The sequence below is a fragment of the Ictalurus punctatus genome, chromosome 19 (genome assembly GCF_001660625.3).
Source record: "Ictalurus punctatus breed USDA103 chromosome 19, Coco_2.0, whole genome shotgun sequence".
Classification (NCBI taxonomy): domain Eukaryota; kingdom Metazoa; phylum Chordata; class Actinopteri; order Siluriformes; family Ictaluridae; genus Ictalurus; species Ictalurus punctatus.
The window spans coordinates 16,676,643-16,692,367 of NC_030434.2; the positions used below are offsets into that span (position 1 = coordinate 16,676,643).

Here is a 15,725-nt window from a genome sequence, read left to right on the forward strand (position 1 = left end):
CATTAAGGTGAAAGCCAGTATAGCTTATATACAAGTCTGTAATCATCAATCTTAAAAAGCTTCAATGCAATTATTTTAATTCTAAATGTCAAGAAAGATTAAATAACATGAACAAATTGCACCATAAAATCCATTCTGCAAAGGGGATGTTGATTTGTGCTGGATGGAAGATCAGTTTGAACCGGCCTTAGAAGTCTGTTTCTAATATCATCTAAATGGTTCGTGACAAATTCACAAGCAAGCTGAAACTCTGTTGACAATGACAAAAAAAATATACATACAAGACAACATTATCACAGCTATTTCCCTTATTTAAGTGTCACTTTCAATCCTGATCCGTTTTAATGCTGATAGTTCCTCTGACCTTTGTTCAAAAATTAAGTCAAATAGATGTAACTCTTTGCAAGTGCACACAAAGTGCCAAATGTTTTAAGTGCTGTTCAAAAGTTTTGGCTGAACTGTTACAGCTGTAATTAAATTGCAGGAAATTAACAAATTAAATAATGCAGTAGGCAGTTAATGAGAACTAAGCAGAAAATTTAATCAAATTTGACCTTACCCGAACTAATAATACACAGTTTGGGTTAGGACAAAGGATTGCTTGTGCTGTAGCTTTTCAAGTGTGTGTGTGTGTGTGTGTGTGTGTGTGTGCATGTGTGTGTGTCTGTGTTCCACTCTGAGGTCATGCTGTTAAGAGTTTTGTAGCCAAGTGTGCAACAATAGCTTTTGGTTATGCTTGTGACACTGCATTTACAGTGAACTGAAATCTCCACACACACACACGCACACACACACACACACACACACACACACACACACACACACACACACACACACACACACACACACACATACACACATACACATAAGAGTGATCAGTTTATGCATAGTTCTGTCCTAATGTCTCCTTTTCAGTCACTGCATGATTTCTTGGGTTCTTCTTAAACTCAACTTTGACCCGTTCTCAGCTTGCTACAGCCTATTTTTAAATCTAAAAACATATAATCAGTTAAATCGCTTTTTTATATGCAAGCTATGCATAATATTTATAGCGACCTATTAAAGACCTATTAATTGTCCAGTGTGCTTTGAAATCAATCAAATTGAATCTGAAATTGAAATACTACAAAGCTCTATGTTTCAACCTGGCTCGCTTTTTCTAAACTGATTAATTAACTGAGGAAGATGAGAAAAAAAGATGTCCAAAGCCTCTTATTTATAAGGCTGGTATAAAACCTACTGCATGGAGTTCCTTATGCATTAAATATGCTCAAGTGTCCCATGGATTCTCAGATTTATCAGTTTGTCTCTTTTGTTGTTTTCCCCCTGTTTTTCAACTCCATATGTCAGGATCTCAGCAGTGCTAGTTCTAAAATGATGTCTCTCTCACGCTTTCACCAACACGCATTGATAAGTCAATCAGCTGGAGGAAATCCAACATTCCTGACAGACTATTTCTTTAAAGTTTACTCGGAGCCTTGCTCCAGCGTGAGGCTAACATGGCATGACACCTCTCTTTTTATCCCCCCAGGATGCCCCTCAGACCAAAAGCCAAACGTCAGACATGTTGGACTATTAGTTACCTGACATGACTCTCAGGTTTGGAAGTTAAGTCAGATCAAGGTTGGATTGTGAGGACGGCTTGTCTGCTGAATCTCAACCTCATCACGTGTGATAAGCTTTATCACCCAGGTTCCAGCAATTGAATTAAGCATGGAGAGGTGGAATTGCATGAATGAGTATGGCAAATTGCACGCGATGCACTGGGTCATGTCCTGAATTGTGCTCTTTGACATAAGAGCCATTTGTAGGCTTTCCCTGAGCATCAAGAGGTGAATGACTGATATTGTCCCCAAGAAGGAAATGGACCATGTACACACACCCAAACACAATGTTGCATATGCACAATCTTACTCTTTTATAAGAGCAAGTCCTGGAACCTGATTCATACATAATGGTCTCATACGGTACACACCTCTCGTACTGCAGTAGAATGGACGTCATGTAACTATCTTAAAACTTTCAGTAGTTGGAACAGGGTAAATGTTACAGATAGATGCTCTCTACCTTGTATTTTTTAGTTTTCTTTTTTCTGTACTGTTTACACACAACATACTTTTTTTTACTCTTTAGTCTTGGGGTTCGGTCCCAGTAAAAAATTATTTTATACACATTAATATTGTCAGCTTCTTAGATGTATTCCTTTTCCAAGTAAGTGTCAGAAGGACAATGATGATTTTTCTTGTATTTCCTCATTTGTAAGTCGCTTTGGATTAAAGTGTCTGCTAAATGAGTAAACGTAAATGTAAATAAATGTATTTAAAGCATATTATTTTAACTTCACATTATCATAGTTTAATTTACGTGGCCTATCACATTGTTTGTAATTCATGAGAGATTCTGCAAGTGAATTACTGATCAGCCGAAATGTATTTTTTCTTAAGTTACTGTTATTAGTACTTTTAAAAACTTTCCTCTAACCTAATAGTAATATGAAAATCATTGTAGATATCAGTTCTATCTTATATAAGTACATATTTTTCATTTCAAGATTGTCAGTGGTGATGACTTTCAGAAAGTAGAAGCAATATAAACGTTAAAAGTTTCACTTCTTGCATTTAATTTATCATAACCTATAAATGCTTGTCACAATATATCATGATACAGTCACATGATACAGTTTGTCAGAATGGAAATCAATACATATTTGATCTAAGTCAAAATTTACTTTTAAAGACCAGACAGACTTACCTGGCCATACCAGCTATATTCCAGCATGATGATGAGACAGGTTAACAAATTGTTCTAAACAACTGACAACCTCAACCTCTTCTCTGGGACCGCAATATAGCTCACAACTTTTCCCTTCCAGCCTGTTGGCAAGTCTGTGGGTATCAGTCAACCATCAGGACTACACACACACACACACACTCACACTACACACATCCTCACACACATGCACAGCCTAGTCGAAGTTTTGTACCGCTTAGCTTACGATCTGTTGATAATGAACCTGAACCCATTATTTTGAGTCAATGAATTGAAAGAAATAGGGCGAGGAATGAAAACCGCAGGGCCAATTACTGGCATTCTTTGATGTATAACTCACTTTCACTCACCCCAACTACTCTGCACCTTTTGTCTTTATCCTCTCTGTTATTCATTAATTATTCTACTTGGGGTCAGAGGTGAGTTGCTTAATTGTGCAAATGGTCTAACTTGAGGATAGCTCGGATTCTCCCAGTACTAGTGCTCTCTCTTGCTGTGCTCAGCCACCTTGCATTATACCAATTAATCCAACTCTTTGATTTCCCTCCATTTCTCTCTCTTGTTCATTCTGCTTATTTTGCGCTTCCTTTATACTTCATAATCTCCCCAGTGGAGAGTAATATTGGGGGTCCTGAACTGATTGAGGGGGTTGATGTGTATCAGAGAGCAGCTGAAATGACGAGCAGTAATAAGATGCTGGGTGTGTCATTTCTTAGTGTCTCAGAGGACCACACTATAGCAGATTTATTGATTAGGTACCAAACTTAAAGAAAAAGGAGAATAAAAGTGTTATTAAATGAGCGTTCTCCATATGGGTTCTCTTAAAAGGCTTCTCCAATGAGACGTAGAAGTCTGGATGGCCTCATTTTCCCCAAGGGAAATTGAAATACTAATGATAAAAAAATACTGATAATATTCGTTGCAGAGGAACAGTGGTACATTACAGCCATAAGGTTTCTGCTTAAATTGCTTTCAAAAAGAAGCTCTAGTATTTGTTCTCTTATAACCCTTGATTGAGATATGTCAACCAAGTGAATATGAAAAGTATTTCATTCATTCATACACCATCAGTAGCCACTTTATCCTGGTCTGGTTCATGGTGGATCTGGAGACTATCCGGGAACACAGGTAATGAAGCAGGAATACAACATAGTTGGGATGCCAGTCTATCGCAGGGCATGGAAAGTCATATAATACAGAAAGTTTAACGTTTGTAGAGAAGATGGAAAAGTTTAGGAAAGTTTTTGAGAGCTTAACGTTGAGGGACTTCAAATCCAGCAATTTGAACTCATAACCTTCTGGTCATTAGCATGTTTAGAAAGCTGTTCCTTTCTGGTTTTCAAACTTCCCTGTAACCCTTTAACCTCCCAAAACCAAGACTTACATTGCTCTCTCTCATAATTACATACCGGTTAGTTTTAGTTTGACTCAATAATTTATGGTTATTGAGTAATATTATCTAAGGTGAATGTGTGAATAATAATGAGGGGTTGTAAAGGGTTACAGGGATTTTTTTTCAATTACAATAAAAAGTTTTCAACAAGTTCAAGCCAATTTGGGGATGGTTCTATCTTTGTTACTTTGTAATCATTGCATAAATAAATCAATGAATAGCATGTATTTAACCTCAATCCGGTGTTTATTAGCAGTTGTCCTTTTTTAGCATCTGGCCTTGTTTCTGTCATGGACACCTTTTTCCCAGGACAGGTGACAGCACCACAGGGCATTTTTACAGTGAGAGACAGTAATATGTGTGCAATCAGTAACACATCACCCTAATTACAGCTGTAAAATCCAATTCCTTCACACTGGGATACTTCCCCTGATATGTTTTGGTGCTTTTGTGTATGTGCGTGTGTGTGTGTGTGCGTGTGCATGCATGCGTGCGTGCATGTGTGTGTGTGTACACGTACATGCATGCTCTATTACAGACCAGCATATATTTGAATGCAAAGGTGTTGCCTTCAGACAAAATGAGCAAGACAATGTAATTTCATTTATACCAGCAAAACATTTAGTGTGTTAGGGTTCATAGATACTCCACAAATTGTGCAAAATGTAGTTTTAGATATCAGCAATGATAAATCTAAATTGTAATATAAATCTCTAAATTGTGATATAAATATTCACTGAGAATTTTAGAATGATCTTTTTAGTCCCAGCCGTTTGTTTTTTATTCTGTGTTTATGTATTTATTTAAAATCGCTATACAGCTTCCACCCCAACCCCAGACACGGGGGATGCAAACTTTTGCACTCAACTGTACATAATGGAGATGACTCTATGCTCTACACAGTAAACATTGGCACTGAAGACATCATAATATATGGTAAAGAATGTGAGTATATCTAGCAAATGTAGCTGCTGGTTTATATATACAATGGATCTTTACTGGATGCAAACAAAATATTATACCGGAAATCAACTTCCCACAGTAGTGAGGCGTTTGACCCTGCTCAAACTTAACATTCTTCCAAATGTTGTACATGTTATAGGAGGGTAATACAATGTAAGACAATCTGTATATCTGTTTAATGCTCCAAATATCTGTAGAATAGTTGTGTCTTTTTTTCTTTTTTTTAATACACCCAGTAAAAACCCCCAGAGGTACACTCCATTTCATAATTCATCTCATGCAGTTATTATTGTTTGTACTTGGCCATGAAATGTCCTTGGTTCTATTTGCAAAATATAAATTTGCCTTATTTAAACCACTGCGGCCATACAGTCACAGTGCCCTCCACTAATATTAGCACCCTTGGTAAATATGGGCAAAGAAGGCTGTGATCAATTGTCTTTAATGTTAAACCTTTTTATCTTTTGTTTAAAAAATTTTACAAAAATACTCTGCTCTCATGGATATCAAACAACTGCAAACACAACACAGGTTTATCAAAAAATATATATATCTTTGTTAAATATAGGTTTGCAACAATTATTGGCACCGCCAATATTTCACAGCTTTCTTTCCTGCTCACTCACACTCACATGAATTTTAAAAAACTCACATGTGTGCGATTGTTTTGTTGTGTCCAGTGTGATCTCAGTCCTGATGCCCTGTAATTATTTTTTTTTAATGAATAGTTTCATATTCCCCTATTCTTATCTATATTTGCATGTGTTTAGAACACATTATCTGTTCATGCTAACTAATGTGTATGTGTTCAGTTATAGGAATGTTAAGGATCCAATAGAAGCAATTTTTATTACAATTGTCATTAGATTCCAGTTGAGATTGTTTGTCGGCATAATAACATTGATAATGGTTGTGGTTTCCACAACTCTTACAAAATTAGAAAATCATGGACCACCTAGCTATGCGTCACAGACCCCACTTTGAGAAACTGTTGTTATGGGATGCATGATGTTGCAAAACAAAAGTCACTGTACACCTAAAATTACACGTTTTCACAATGCATGATGCATAGTGGTTCTTGTTCCGGATAAGGATTTAAGGATTACAATTAACTCAATAATTACTTATTATTTGTGTGGGAAGCTATAGGATCTTTAGAACTATAGGATCTTCGACACTTTTAGAAGCAGTCAGATATTGTAAAGAATAACAAACATTATAAGATACTAAACAAATGATCTGGTTCCTGTGTGAATACTTATTTTCTCCATAGCAGCAATCACAGAAGCAGTGCTCCCAGGCTAGAGAATCATCCCTCTCCCTCTCTCACCACAAGCAGGAAGACGTGTCATTTGTTAGACAAAACAGACTTATCAGAATGAATCTTTCTGGATAATTATATTAAAAAAGAACAGCTTCTTCAGGAAACATCACAGAGCATTGCCTGGGCCTGATTACTTTGGAGAGATGTTGACTGATGGGGATGGAAAAGGTCTTTATTTATGCATTGAATCAGGCTTTATTCCTGTCTAGACTCACACCCTATCACACTGATCAGGGGCCAAAGGTTAAACAGGAGGATGTCACACAGAAAGATTCAAAAATGCAAAAGATACAAGACACACCGTGGGTTTATTTTAAAAGGTCAGTATAAGTATCAGCTACGCTTTGCAAAATTATATCTTTGGTTTCTTGATTCAGCTTTAGAAGCATGTTATGTATATGACCATTAACTGTCAGAACTGTCTCACACTGTCAGAAACACTAAAAAAAAAAGTATTAGGCACATGGCACTGTTGTGCTGTAGTTTATTGCAGTGTGTGTTTTTTGGTGAGAAAGAGAGAGAGGAAATCAGTAAAACATGGCCTTAATGCATCTCTTTCATCATCTTTGGCTGGTTTACCCCCTCAGGAACCCTCAGACATAGAGATGCCCTTGTCTTCCTACTAAAACCCCACATATTCCATGCATTGAGCCTTTTTCTTTTTGAATCCTATTAGTGGCTGAACTTGGTTAAACTGAAAAAGACTGCCGACTTCACTCAATTAGAGCTAATAGGATTACAGGGCTGGTATGGGCCGGGAGGTTTAAATAGGGCTGGAATTTTGGCAGACACCTGCTACATGTACTGCATTAATCTCATAAAGGAGAGTATGTAGGCTCATTAGCGGGACCCACCAATGCCAGGGTGGAGAGAGTAGAGCGGGAGCTTGCTGGTTACACTGGGGTAAAGCTGCTGGTGCTGTGAGGTCCTCTGGGTGCAGGATGTGGTGAAACATCTTACTCCCAATGTGGCACAGTGCCAATAACAGTCCTTTTAGTTTCTGTTAAATAGGTCTTAATCTCCAGTTAGCCACACTGGGTTTCTGCTTGCCTGCACTCACCCTCAACCAAAAAGCAAGTATTTATGTTTCAATTGATGTGAAAGTACTGTGCAAAAGTCTTGCCCTACATTACCACTAGCTAGTGACAAAGTGATAAGCAACCATTTATTTTCTATATACCCAACATGGACCCAGGATTTCAGCAAATACACATTTGGTATGACTTGGTGAAGCAACACATTTCAATGACTGGCTCAAAGGATTTCTCAGGCCAACTCTATGATGCATGTGGTCCAACATTTCTTCAATTCCCTACTCACAACTTTAGTATCTGCAATTAGTTCCCATTTACAGTCTGACCAACAAAAATGGAAGAAAACCTTATAATCATTGCTATATCTTGTCCTGTCATATACAACCTTTCATTAAATATGTACCAAACACAAAAATATTCTGCTCTCATGGATATCAAACAATTGCAAACAAAACACAGGTTTTTCCAAAAAATATATCTTTGTTAAATATTCTAAATGGTGCACTTATATAGCGCTTTTCACTGTGTCTCGTTCACCCATTCACACACACACACCAATGGTAGCAGAGCTGCCATGCCATCGGGAGCAACTTGGGGTTCAGTGACTTGCCCAAGGACACTTCGGCATGAGTCATGCGGGCTGGGAATCAAACCGCCAACCCTACGATTAGTGGACAACCCACTCTACCAACTGAGCCACAGCCGCCCTAAATATGAGGCTGTGCAACAATTATTGACACCCTTTTAATCAATATTTATGCTACCCCCTTTGCCAAGATATCAGCTCTGAGTCTTCTCCTATAATGCCTGATGAGTTTGGAGAATACATGGCAAGGGATCTGAGACGATTCCTTCATACAGAATCTCTCCAGATCCTTCAAATTTCAAGGTCCAGGCTGGTGGACTCTCCTTTTCAGTTCACCAGACAGGTTTTCTATGGGTTTCAAGTCAGGGGACTGGGATGGCCATGATGGACCATGATTTTGTTGTCAGTAAACCATTTTTGTCTCGATTTTGATGTATGTTTTAGATCATTGTCTTGCTGGAAGATCCAACCATGGTCCATTTTAAGCTTTCTGGCAGAGGGAGTCAGGTTTTCATTTAATATCCGTTGATATTTGATAGTCCATGATGCCATGTATCCTAACAAAATGTCCAGGTCCTCTGGCAGAAAAACAGCCCCAAACCATTAAAGAGCCACCACCATATTTAACCGTGGGCATTAGGAACTTTTCCATATGGCTACATCTCTATGTGTGCCAAAACCACCTCTGGTGTTTATTGCTAAAAAGCTCTATTTTGGTTTCATCTGACCATAGAACCCGATCCCATTTGAAGTTCCAGTAGTATCTGGCAAACTGAAGATGCTTGAGTTTGTTTTTGGATGAGAGTAGAGGGTTTTTTCTTGAAACCCTTCCAAATAACTTGTGGTGATGTAGGTGACTTCAGATTGTAGTTTTGGAGAATTTCTGACCCCAAGACGTAACTAACTACTGCAATTCTCCAGCTGTGATCCCTGGAGATTTTTAGACCACTCGAACCATCCTCTTCACAGTGCATTGAGACGATATAGACACACGTCCAATTCCATGATGATTCACAACATTTCCAGTTGACTGGAACTTCTTAATTATTGCCCTGAAGGTGGAAATGAGCATTTTCAATACTTGTGCTGTTTTCTTATGGTCACTTCCCATTTTGTGAAGCGCAACAAGCTTTTGCCACAAATCACAGCTATATTCCTTGGTCTTACTAATTTTTAAGGGAATTTGGCCTATGTGTTATATTTATACCCCTGCTTCAGGTATGAAGCAGGAAGTCATGGTTGAACAATTTCCTGTTCATAGTCACAATGGGAATACATTTTTCTCATATGAATTCATAAAGGTGCCAATAACTGTTGCACACCTATATTTAACAAAGTTTTTTTTTTTTTTGATAAACCTGTGTTGTGTTTGCAGTTGTTTGATCTCCATGAGAGTTTTTGTTTTGATTTGTTTTGTTTTTTAAACAAAAGATCAAAAGGTTAAACAAAAGACAATTTTTCACAGCCTTCTTTGGGGTGCCAATATTAGTGGAGGGCACTGTAAACTATAACTAATGAGCAACTTGTCACTTACAAGTGTGAATGTCAGATGAGGCACTGTATTTTTTTATGTACATTAATTTCATCCAGATATTTACTTTAGCCAAAAGTTTTCTGTCTACTGCTTTTTACTTTACAGAATTTCTTTACATACACAGTACATATACTTATATATTCTTGTGATATTCTGTAGTCTATAGTTTTGTATTTTTGGGATCTTTACATGCCCAACTATCTATATATGCAGCATAGTGAAATAATAAAGGTCAGTGTTGTGTTAGTTTCATTCAGCTGACTGTCACTAGTCGGTGGTCTTTCTCTATATCACCTGACTCTTTCCTGACATACATCTGTGTCCAGCACTTGAATGAGAATGAGCTTCTCTGTCTTCTCTGGACATAGTGCTAACCTCCTATGGCCATAGTCATAGGATTATTTGAAGTTTTGTCTTAAAATTCCTACTTGTATTGTCTCAGCTGTGGAAAGACAGGGTGATGCAGGGCAGGTCAGGCTCTGATCCACAGTGCACACAGTACTTAAGTACAGAGCACATAAAAGGACTTAATCCTATTAGAGGGACGTAACTCTCATAGATCAAAGTTTGAGACAACAAGCACTAAACAGTAGGGTATTGCCACACTAATAAAGCAACAGGAACATCCCAATCTGTCATGTCATTCAGTTATTTTGGTGAAATTCTTGGTGAAATACTCAAATCTAGGTGGTGTCTGTTAAAAGACATAGACGCTTATATGAACCCATAAGATATTGTTTACACTTTTGAGAAACTCTGATTTCTGCTTGAATATGTGGCTTTTTGTCATAATCAGTTAGTTTATTATATAGTTTATATAGCTTGAAGTGGATTTTTTATTTTTTGGCATTTATGTCATGATCTCTCCTCAACCAACCCTGTCATAGAAACAAAACTGGACAACTCATTGGCATTTGTATTTTACTCTTCCTGATACTGGAAGATTTTTTTTTTAATTACCACCAACCCCCTATAGTTTTATGACGTCATATACCATCACCATAATGCTAATATAACTGTTTTCTCACTGTGTTTTGATCTTTAGTGCATGATGATTGGTTTTGATATGCATTAACACTACTGATACAACAGCGCTGTTGAATTCTTAACTGTGATTGGTCAGAAGGTGTTGATTAATTTTCTTTAACACTAGCTTGGGAAGTAGTTCTGGCTGTAATTCAAGTGATAGGTCAACTGTTCTAATATGTTATCTTTCTGTAGTAACAGCTCATTCACAGGGTCTAATCTTATCTAAGGCTAATAATAAACCGTGATATAATTTGACAAAGAAAAATGTATAATCATTTAACATTTAAGGAGTTTTGAGTATCAGTGCGTTGTAACAGTTTCTGGTTTCGCTGTAACTGTCTGTCTTATTAACTTCAGCAGAGATAAAAATGAGAGTTGGATGAGGTTGATATAACTTAAATGATAACAGGAACTAAATGTTTTGCAGATGTTCCAAAACATTATTTAATTATTTAATTATTTAATTATTATTTAATTATAAGCTGTTTAAAAGCGTGTCTCATTCATTCATAAATTGAAAATTACCATTGTTGGCAAACTGCTGTGGTAGTATAAGAGGAATAACACACTTCGGGACATGCTGTTATAGGGAAATATTCAACTCTGGGGTGGTAAATGGGATTACACCACTCTGTCATGGATTAGTTTCCCACAAAAGCAAAAAAAAAAAAAAAAAAAAAAGAAAGAAAATGTTTTATTCCTTATTTGTTCTGCTCTCCTAACCAGCAGCCCAGTATGCCACAACATGACATATAGTCACAGTTGGCCCTTTGCCAGGAAGGATGGGTGGTCTCCCATCACAGCTCAACTCAAGTGGCTCATGCAGCCAAGAACCAGTCCTCCTCCTCCTCCTCATGCGCCCCGATGAAGTTCTGTGCCCCTTTCCTTTCTCCCCTCTACTACACATCTCTCCACCTGCCCCGACCCAACATCAGCCTCACAGCAGGGCACCCTTGTACATACAAGGCTATGGATCTGTCTTTGTCTGTTTCCATGTGTCTGTGTGCACACACGTGTGTATGGTTGTGCGCAACTGCCTCAGGGAATACCCTTTTCCTGAAAGACAAGTTTCTCTTCCAAGATGCATGTTCTCTCTCGCGCGCTCTCTCTCTCTCTCTCTCTCTCTCTCTCTCTCTCTCTCTCTCTCTCTCTCTCGCTCATACAGACTTTAAACATGAAAGACTTGCTGTAGAACAGACCAAACTCAGGCCTACTTTGATGTGTCCAAGTCAACCCACCTCAACACCTCTCTCTCCCCTTCCATCAACAAAATTGACTGCTGCTTTTTTCTCTGTTTGAAAATTTAGAAGGAAAACTGAAACAGGAAGTTGGATATTTTTTTTGTCTTCACTTCTAGCTCAGGTGGAAGTAAAAATGAAAAAAAGTCCACAGTAAAAAACCACCATGTTCATTTGCCCTAGATCTACATGTGCACTATAGTTCGAAATGCCCACACACATACACATAATATCCGAATAGCATGATTACACTGACCCGATCTGTCAGTGCTTAGCAGGGACTTATAGCTGAAACAATGCTGCCACAAAATCCTCTGGGTAAGAATTCCTGAAAAATGTCTCCTACAACACAAAGAGCCATTTGGGTGGTTTCTGCATCAGTTTGCGAATATCTGCATTCATCTGTAATCACATTATGGGCTTAAATACCAGAGTAACAGGCAAGAGAAAAGGTTCAGCTTTCACATTCTCTCACTTGTGCCTATGTGAAAGGTCACAAATATACACTCATACATAACCTGCCAATAAATATTTATGAGAATGTGAAGTTATATAACAAAGTACTTGTTTCTTAACAATCTAGCTATAAATATGAAGAGAGAATTCCAGCTCGTATGTCGCGTTGTTTATTTGTCCTTGTATATGTTACATGAATCTACTGTTATTTGATTATTTAGGGTAAAATGTATATAATTTTTTTTTAATTATCGATATGGAAAAGTTAAATGAGAACTGCAAGAGTATAAAATGGATTTCCCAGAGAGGAAGTAGCTAGAGGAAGTATAATACTTTTTAAAAATGTTTTTAAACTGAAATCTGCCAATCATGCTTGCAAAGACCCATGGCTCCACCAAAGTAAAGATGCTCTCTTTCCCTCTCTTACATGCACAATTGTTATTTGGCACTTTTATTCACTCAAACATTCACTTTCGCACACGCTCGCAACCACACTTTCACACTGTCGTATGCAAACGCAACAATATTAGACAAGTGCATATCCCCCACTTGATGCACTCATTATGCACTCATTTGCTTATTTACTCATCATTTTTGTTCTTTGCTCATTTTATTTACCTTTATTACCATAACCATGCATAGAATTAATGTCTGTGTTTAATGCTGCATCTATGTAAGCACCTTCTTTTTCCATTAGTCATAAACTGACAAAAACATTTTCCATTCATTTTATATTAATTGTATTAGAACATGGTGCTTTCTCAGAAGCTGACTGTAATTCTTATATGTCAGAGTTAAATGAGAGTGATAATGTGACATGGCTTCCCAGTAAGGCCACGCCTGTAACTGGAAAAAACTGAATAGTGGTGAGCTCTGCAGTGTCTCCTTAACTTGACACTTGGAAACATCTATTGTCCGTAAAAACCTGCTTTTTAGCATTGTCATAGAGTGAATTTTTTTAACTGTGACAATCATGCGAGTGTTATGCATGTTAATTACGGTCTTAAGTAAAGTCTGCTTCTTCATATACAAGGGTGTCACAAAAGTCTCCATACGTAGGGAAATTAACACTTTTTAGCTAAATGTCTTCCAAAATTGTTCATGCTTATTTTATTTTATTATTATTATTTGTTCAGATAGCCTTTAAGAACACCTTTGACAAAAGAATACTATATTGAAATCATTCTCATGGCTGGATCGGGAACCTGTTGCAAGGTCGTAACAGGATACATGGCAAACACATCACACATGACACTGTTGACAAACTGGGAGCCAAAGTTTGGAGAAACGACTGTTTACAAAGAAATGGCAATCATGGGGCACCCTGTTTGAGATCTGTATAAAAATACCTGTATTAAATTTCAGTTATTAAAAAAAATATGCAAGTTTACAATTTCTACGATTTTTTTAATGAATATTTGTCATGACACTGTAATGAAACAGTTAACAACAGTGTTATTAGTCTCATAATTTTACTATTTATAAGATTTTTATGAATACTAATGTCAGGACACTGAAATAAAAGATATAACAGTTATAAACTTCTCCTAAAGTTACTGTTTATAGGATGTGCATGTATACTGATGCCAGGACACTGCAATGACACGTTTTTACAAGTTAATGTTTATTTTAACGTAAATTAACCAAAAAGTTCAACAAAAATCTGTTAATATTGATATCCGTATTGATGGAAGCAGCACCTGTTAGAATAAGCTCTTTTATATCGTTATGAAGATTTATGTCACCTGTCATGAAGGCTTTTAAAGGAGTTATGTAGATCTCTGAATACTAGTTTTAAGTAAACGGATGCCAAATTAATTTAGATTTTGTGTGTTTGGCTGAATGTGTCTAACAGCAGGAACATGACGGGAGTTAAATGTACCTTCCAGTTGGAGTAGGGCTGGCTCCAGGATGGAGGTTGTGTAGGGTGGTAGGTGCCATTCTGGGAGGTGGAGGGGTAGCTATAGGATGAGTACCATTGGCCAGAATTCCACTGTTCATTTACGCCACTCCTCACAAGAGAAACAGGCACACTGGAGTGGCCCTGGAACATTCTGGAAGTCTGGTTCTCTGAAAAGATGGAAAAAAGAAAACGTAAATGTTTCGTGCTACTATGTAGACTCATGCAGGAATTAGTGCTACTTGGAAAAGAGTGACTTGCACATGACTAAACTGGGTTTTATATCTGTAAATTAAATTGTACAGTTTCTGTGAATTGTCTGTTGAGGAGAAGTATCCATTTATCATTTAAATCTCGGATTTGATTAGAAATGTGTATTTATTTTGCTTTTCTTTCAGTCTGTGGCAAAGTAAATCAGAGACAGCATGCTTCAAATAAGCTCTCTTTTTAGACTGTCACACACAATCACTTGATATGTAAACTCAATCAGAGGATAATTTTAGCACCAGGCTTACTCCCTGTTCCGTGTTACCTCCCATTTAATCATTTCAGCCTTTCTGCTCAGAGTGACAGGGAAGTTAACTGGTTAAGAGTGTCTGCGAGAGCAGGCAAAATTGGTTAAGAGTGTCTGTGAGAGTAGGTGGGATTGGTTAAGAGTGTCTGTGAGTGTAGGTGGGATTGGTTAAGAGTGTCTGTGAAAGCAGGAGGGATTGGTTAAGAGTGTCTGTGAGTGTAGGTGGGATTGGTTAAGAGTGTCTGTGAGAGCAGGCGGGATTGGTTAAGAGTGTCTGCGAGAGCAGGCGGAATTGGTTAAGAGTGTCTGCGAGAGCAGGTGGGATTGGTTAAGAGTGTCTGCGAGAGCAGGCGGAATTGGTTAAGAGTGTCTGCGAGAGCAGGTGGGATTGTTTAAGAGTGTCTGCGAGAATAGGTGGGATTGGTTAAGAGTGTCTATGAGAGCAGGTGAAATTGGTCGTACTTTCTGCGAGAGTTGGAGGGCAGGAGAGGGCAAGCATGGATTAAAAAACAGTGCCATGCACACCTCTAGTTAGCTACTTAGCCTTGGAGCTTTTTCTGTGCTATTCAGTTCAAAACTGTTGACTGCAGTATCTTGTTAGGATATACAGTATTTCTTTGCCAGAAAATGTTAGAGTATGATGGCATTCAAGGCCTCTTTATGTGAGAGTTGCGTGACTGGGCCCATGCCATTCAGCTATGTGGCCTTCCCTCATAATTGGCTTAACCGAAACATTTCTTTATAGCGTTTGTATGATCCAGACCACTTGTCCAGAATGGGGAAGAGCTAATGAATATAAGAGGGACAATGGAGACACAGAGAAAACCTAGCAGATTAGACATTGTGCCAGAGCTCTCTTCTAGTGGAAAAGCCAGACCACAGTGAACCAGAACATCCCACCCTCTCCAAATCCCACAGGTCCTGATAACTGAATGTGTGAGGTAATGCAGTGGTCTTGCCATAATTCACTGACTGTTTTATGACC

The 15,725-nt window shown here is 37.9% G+C and overlaps 1 protein-coding gene across 2 annotated transcripts in view; it reads right to left on the minus strand.

Annotated features, from left to right (window-relative positions):
* Positions 1-15,725, minus strand: part of tfec (transcription factor EC) — a 40,417-nt gene that overhangs the window by 17,027 nt on the left and 7,665 nt on the right. For both annotated transcript variants that reach the window (XM_017494604.3, XM_017494603.3), the window contains exon 2: positions 14,209-14,396. In XM_017494604.3, the coding sequence (XP_017350093.1) occupies positions 14,209-14,396 (188 nt within the window). The remainder of the gene's footprint in view (positions 1-14,208; positions 14,397-15,725) is intronic.